This window comes from Mytilus galloprovincialis, chromosome 8 (assembly GCF_965363235.1).
Source record: "Mytilus galloprovincialis chromosome 8, xbMytGall1.hap1.1, whole genome shotgun sequence".
In the NCBI taxonomy this organism is placed as follows: Eukaryota; Metazoa; Mollusca; class Bivalvia; order Mytilida; family Mytilidae; genus Mytilus; species Mytilus galloprovincialis.
Window position 1 is genome coordinate 46,525,283 of NC_134845.1, and position 6,676 is coordinate 46,531,958.

Sequence of the window (6,676 nt, forward strand, 5' to 3'; positions counted from 1 at the left end):
CTGTGACAAGACACCAAGCCAAACCCCATCCTCCAACAATGTGCTTACCTCTGGACATCTGTGACAAGACACCAACCACATCCTCCAACAATGTGCTTACCTCTGGACATCTGTGACAAGACACTAAGCCCAACCCCATCCTCCAACAATGTGCTTACCTCTGGACATCTGTGACAAGACACTAAGCCCAACCCCATCCTCCAACAATGTGCTTACCTCTTGACATCTGTCACAAGACATCAAGCCCAACCCGATCCTCAAACAATGTGCTTACCTCTGGACATCTGTCACAAGACACCAAGCCCAACCCCATCCTCCAACAATAAGTTTTCTTTGATCATCGGCACCACAACATCCACCTGTAAGTAAAAAGCTGAGTTTATACATATTGTTTATAGTGGTATTGATACATGTAACTAAGGTGATAATGTGAAGAGAAGGCATGTTTTACACCTAATTAAAATATACATGTACCAACTAATTTCTATTTGTATATTTTAACATGAAGTACAATAAAATTGTACATTTGTACATTAATTACAATAAAATTGTACATTTGTACATCAATTACAATAAAATTGTGAATAACAATAACATTGAACATTAGCACATGAATTACAATAAAATTGAATATTTGCACATGAATTACAATAAAATTGAACATTTGCACATGAGTTATAATAAACATATTACCGGGTAGTTGACTACCTTTGCAATTGACAGTCCAAATTTCATTTGCTCCAGTGGTACTGGGACTATAATACATTAAGAAGGAGTCTGAGGACTAGTGATATATTTCTTTTAATAGTTAAATGAACCAGTACCTATTCAAAGAAGGTGCCAATCCCTGCCCACTCAGGCTTTCTAATGAGCAGTTTTTTGAAAATCACAGAAAAATGAGATCTTCATATATATTGTCCATGAAAATATATGATGAAATAAAGACTTCTAAAAGGACTGACAATTTATAAATTAAAAGCCAATTATTAGAGCAAAGTAGTCCAGAGAAAAGAAGAACACATTATTTTTTAATACCCCAGACTGACTATCTTCTTAAATGAGGACATGCCTTATGACTACAATCATGACAATTTTGACATCAGTTCAACGTAATCCATTGATATGGTTTAATGTAAATACAGGTGACAGCCCATAATGCCTTCAACAATAAGTAAAACTCATACCTTAAAGTCAGCTATAAACAACATGAACAAAATCAGTCAGGGGACTTACTTAAACAAGTGATTTTCTAAATCACTGATTCAAGTACATGTAACATTACTTCCATCAAGGTTGAAAGTAAGAGTTGTCTTTCTTTAATAATCACCTATTTAAGTAGTACAAATTAATCACTAGAAGAAATGATTTAATTTTATTGAAGCTTTAAATATAGAATACTAATGATCCAGGGACTAATTATGATTCTAAAATTATCAGAACCAACATCTGTGTTGATAGGATGACCGGGTCATGCCAGGTGATGACCTTGTACTGAATCTAGGATAATGACATAAAAATCACTTGTTTAAGTATCATACCTCAATTTCCTTCCCAAAAATCACTTCTTTAAGTATCATTATTTTAATAACCCCCATTAATTTCAACACCCCCGAACAGTGAAATTTTTATCAGTGAAATTTTTATCGCGAATAGTAGAATTTTATTACATAATCTGAAAGATAGAACCTTGAACTTTACAGGTAAAATACTCCCACTGCTGGGAAAAATCTTTTAAGAAAGTATCAGTTCATTATGCACATCCATTATTATGCCATTTTTTCAACTAAAATAGAATTTGAAGCTAATTGTTAGCATTAAGAGCATAAACCTTGCTACTTAAAAGAAGCAAAAAGTTCATATTTTTCATATTATTTAAAACCTACATTGTATGTGTTTAAAAATTTTATAAAACTACAAAATCATAATTTGTGACAAAACTTCAAATTAGCTACTCAAATAAGTGATTTAAAAATCACTCATTTAAGTAAGTCCCCTGACTGAAAATATGAAACAACCAACATTCTGATTTACATGATTAACATGATTTATGTGATTTATGTGATTTATGACAAAACATAAAATGAAAAAAACACATCATCACCAGTAATTCAACAACATATCTATAAGGGGACAAAGTCTTCTATTACAGTAGAAAAATCAATAATAAAAAAAAAAAAAAATGAAAAAACATCCGAAATTTTTATTGTACTAATCATGCTAATGAACTCAAAATCGTTAACTTTTTTTTTTGTCACTTTTTTTAATTCCTGCATTTGCATAGAATGCAGAAATCTACTTCCTTCTTCCGCTCTCGTTGTCATGCAACTTTGAGTAGTCTAGTAATTTGTAAAATATACATAATATAGGAACTCAAGAAACACAATACCAATTTTAATTTTAATAATTCTTTGTCTTTGATATGAATAACTTAAATAACGTCGCAAGTTAAATCCCTAACAACAGAACCAAATTCTGAAGCGTTATGGTATTCCCGTTCTTTTTTAACAGATTTTGAAGATATAAAAAAAATAACTCATACAGACTTTGTCCCCTTTCACAGGTAATGCCTGCCTCGTATTACTATACACATACATGTAGAATATTTGGCAGGGTTAAAAATGCCATCATACATTTATGCCATATCACCATAATAACAAACTTTAAAAATCAGTTGAAAATGGCTAAACTCATCAGATTAGCACATACATTGTACCACATGACACAAATGGCCTAAATAAATGTTCTCTTTTCTTACTACTACTGAAAATAAGTTGGTAAAAACACAACCTACAATCAAAGCACCAAAGGGTGCTATAGGCAGTTAATCAAAAACCCAAAGGCAAACTTGGCAAAGTTCAGATGAATAGTGTAAAGAATTAGTCAATTATTTATCTCAGGCATTGTTCTCAGCTATTTCTAAAGTATCAAATAATGCTTGTACAGTAATGTCTATGTTATGCAATCCTTCCACTTTCAAAAGTTATTTCCAATTTATATTTATAAAGATTAAATGTTTGAGATTATACACATACACTGTCCTATGTTAGGGGAGAGTTTTGTGCCAGTTAAGATGTTTAAGCCGCCACATTCTGTATGCACCTGTCCATAGTGAGGACCCACTAATGCAGGGCTTTCCCATGAAATTGAAGTAGAAAGCTCAATTAAAATTATAGGCAGCTGTAACATGCGTTCAGCGAAGCCAGACGCCCACCAAGCTGTAAGCTTGGTGCCTTAAGGCAGGGGGTCTGGGGGCCCCTCAAGGCCCCCAGAAGCTCTGGCATAAATAGAGCATGAAATCCTGCATTTTCACAATCTCCTGGCACCTAATTTCATCTTTCAACTGACCATTTTTTATGTATGAAATTTAAAAAAGAAATAGAAATCTCAAAGATATTTCATTTTTTTTTATGTTATCGTTTTTATTTTTATTACCTTATGCTTAAAATTCATTTACTAATGGAGTTTTATTTATATAATAATCCGGTTTGTTATAAATCTTGATGGATTTATTTTGCATAACTACGTGCATTTGTAAACAATTTAATGACCCCCCTCTTCTCTCTAAAGACTGTTACGCGTATTTAAATCATACAATTATTTCTCAAGCATTGACAGAAAATTGATATATCCTCTGATTTTCTTTTTTTTAGTAAACTGTTCAATAAGTCTGATACAAGTACATAAATCATTTGGAAATGTTATTTATTTGAGGTTGAGTCGACAATATTCTACTTTCGTTTTTGACCTTGATTCTCTGAACACCACGTGGGCTTTGAAAAATGAACTTCAAAAGATACTGTTTTCCAGATTCTGAACAATATGATCTACTACACTTTCTTTAATTTGACTGATATTATTCCATAACATACGATTGTCATCCAATCTGATTGTCTTCGCGTTTTAAAGGCCAACGAGTTAATGCCCGTCTGAACGTCTCTATTGTTATCGTTTAATGTATGTACTGAGATTCCGCCAATTAAGACGCACCCCTTGATTGACTGCAAGGGTACAGCGGATCCATGTACACTCCCTAAGGATTAATGGAGATGTGTCCTTTACAATATTATCCCACCTCCAGAACAATCCCCACCCAACACCGCCCAAGGGAGCGTGTAGGACACCAGGAAGTCTGTTATTATGGTGGAGGAAGCCGAAGTACTCGGAGAGAACCACCAGGCCACTCGGTGGAAACAGACAAACCGGAGAGATATCAGAAGATTGATCTCCAGGTCAAAGTAGGGGACAACTTTGACCAACCGAGGCCCCCAAAGTACCAATGACCACCGGAACGTCTCTCTTGTTATCTTTGAAAAGAAACGATGCATTCTGACTTTAAATAGACAACCAATCAGTGACCTGAATTCATGTGAACTATACTTAGCCCACGGTAAACACTGACTTTTCACCCTTGTTTATCGTGACCGCGACTTTGCGACAATACGTCTCTCGGCTGCCTGCAAACATTTGAAAAAGATATTTTATATCTTTTTGAATTTATATTTTTGTCAGTGAAGTAGCCGGCACTTGAAGCCACCGAAAGCCCTGATCATCAGAATCCTCTCAATTTAAAAGCTACGTAAATTTCGTCTTATATGTAATTTGAAATTGGCGCCAACTTATTAATAGACTACTGACGTATGTAATACGTATCAATGACAAACAATATTCCTACGACTTTTGCCATTTGGGAAATGTAAACGACTCATCTTTACAGATTTTCGGCGACCAAATATTTCATACAATTGTTCTTTGGCATCTTAGCCAACAGCACAGGGGATAATAAACTATAGAAGGACTTCTATCAAGCACTACTTCCTATGTGCAACTTCAAAACTTTTGGGAAAATCGACGACCATTTAACGTTTTTATGATAATATTTTTTATATTCCAGAATAAAAAGTATGACAAAAGTGTCCAATTAGTTATAAATAACATGATAGCCAGCCAGATAATAAAAGTGGCACATATTTCAGCATTTATTGGGTAGAACATAAATCTAGGGTGCTCGCATAAAGCAGCTTAACTGCTTAAAAACTGCTTATTTCATGTATTTAGCTTTCGTAAATAAACCAGAAACAGGATTGAAATCTTAAAATTTCTATAAAGATTAACTGAATGCCAACTGGGACTACTCCACCTATCTTAAATATTAGTTTTACATGTACATTTTGTGTACATGCCACACCCCATTTGGTACCTCACAATTGTTTACTTAAAAAATAAAGGATGCAAAAGATCAAATGGTTGTTATTTAGTGAAAGAGTAGCCCAACACTTACATTGATTCAGTAATCAGTGTTAAGTATCACATTTTAAAACGTAAAAAGTCGATAGAATCATAGATGGTCGAAATAAGATGTTGTTGCTATTACGTAACGTCGGAAGACGCGACCTGCCAAACAATGAAACATTTTATTTTGATGTTGTAGTGTAATCTATACGAATGCATAGAAAAAACAATAAATTACATACCAGATATAATCATTGCCTCATTAGGACCAACAGTGTGTATGTTGCCCATTTTTAGTTTTGTATGAGCTTTCGTAAACAAATATTGGTCTTTCGCAATGGATATCACAAGGGGAATGAAAGTGAGGGGGAAGGAAACCAATGTTAATATGCTGAGAAGATTTTTTCTCTTTATCTTTACACCCATTATAGGGTAACCATACTTTCGTATGTCGAACAGTTCCAACCACCAATAAACGAAAATGATGAAAATTAACAATTATAACAAAACAATTTTATATAGGACACTATTTTAATACATTAAAACTTTAACTTGAGCTTTTGTGACATTTGCATGTGAAGTTTAGAAAAGTTTTATGATTTTTTTTAACTTTGGACAGTTTATATAGATTATTTTTTGGTCTGCTGATATAAAAACTGTATAAAAGTAAGATCTACAAATAAGTCAACATGACCAAAATGGTCAGTTGACCTCTTAAGGAGTTATTGCCCTTTATAGTCATTTTTTACCAATTTTTCGTAAATTTTTTTGAATCTTTTACAAAAATCTTCTCCTCTGATACTACTGGGCCAAATTTAACAATACTTTGCCACAATCATAATTGGGATATTTAGTTTAAAAAATGTGTGGCATGACCCGGCCAACCAACAAGATGGCCGCCATGGCCAAAAATAGAACATAGTGGGTAAAATGTAGATTTTGGCTTATAACTCTGAAACCGAAGCATTTAGAGCAAATCTGACAAGAGGTTAAATTGTTCATGAAGATAAAATCTATCGGACATGAAATTTTCAGACGAATCAGACAACCAGTTGTTGGGTTGCTGCCCCTGAATTGGTATTTTTTTAAAGAAATTTTGCCGTTTTTTGGTTATTATCTTGAATATTATTGTAGATATAGATACACTGTAAACAGCAAAATGTTCAGCAAAGTAAGATCTTTTGCTTTTAGCTGACACTCAATGCAATCTGTTCTTCTTTTTCTTCTGAATATCTAGACACTCAATTGCATTTTTCTAGATCGTATTTTAGCATGGTTGTTTTTACTTCAATAAACCAGCTGTTACTATTAATTGACTTGATGCACAATTGCCTCCTTGCTAGTTGTTTCTATAAGGTTTTGTTGGGTTGGGTACATACATTTATGAAGAGGGTAATCACCTGTAAGTGTATGTGTGCCTCAACTGGTAGTATTCCCGCCCGTTAAT

General features: G+C 33.7%; 1 protein-coding gene across 1 annotated transcript in view; it reads right to left on the reverse strand.

The window, feature by feature from the left end:
- LOC143042062 (flotillin-2-like) overlaps positions 1–5,627 on the reverse strand; it is a 22,173-nt gene extending 16,546 nt beyond the window's left edge. Inside the window, exons 1-2 of the mRNA XM_076214302.1 lie at positions 5,472–5,627; positions 275–359 (exon numbers count right to left, since the gene is read on the reverse strand). Coding sequence (XP_076070417.1) covers positions 275–359; positions 5,472–5,520 — 134 coding nt within the window. The 5' untranslated portion in view covers positions 5,521–5,627. The remainder of the gene's footprint in view (positions 1–274; positions 360–5,471) is intronic.
- Between the last annotated feature and the right edge of the window lie 1,049 nt (positions 5,628–6,676).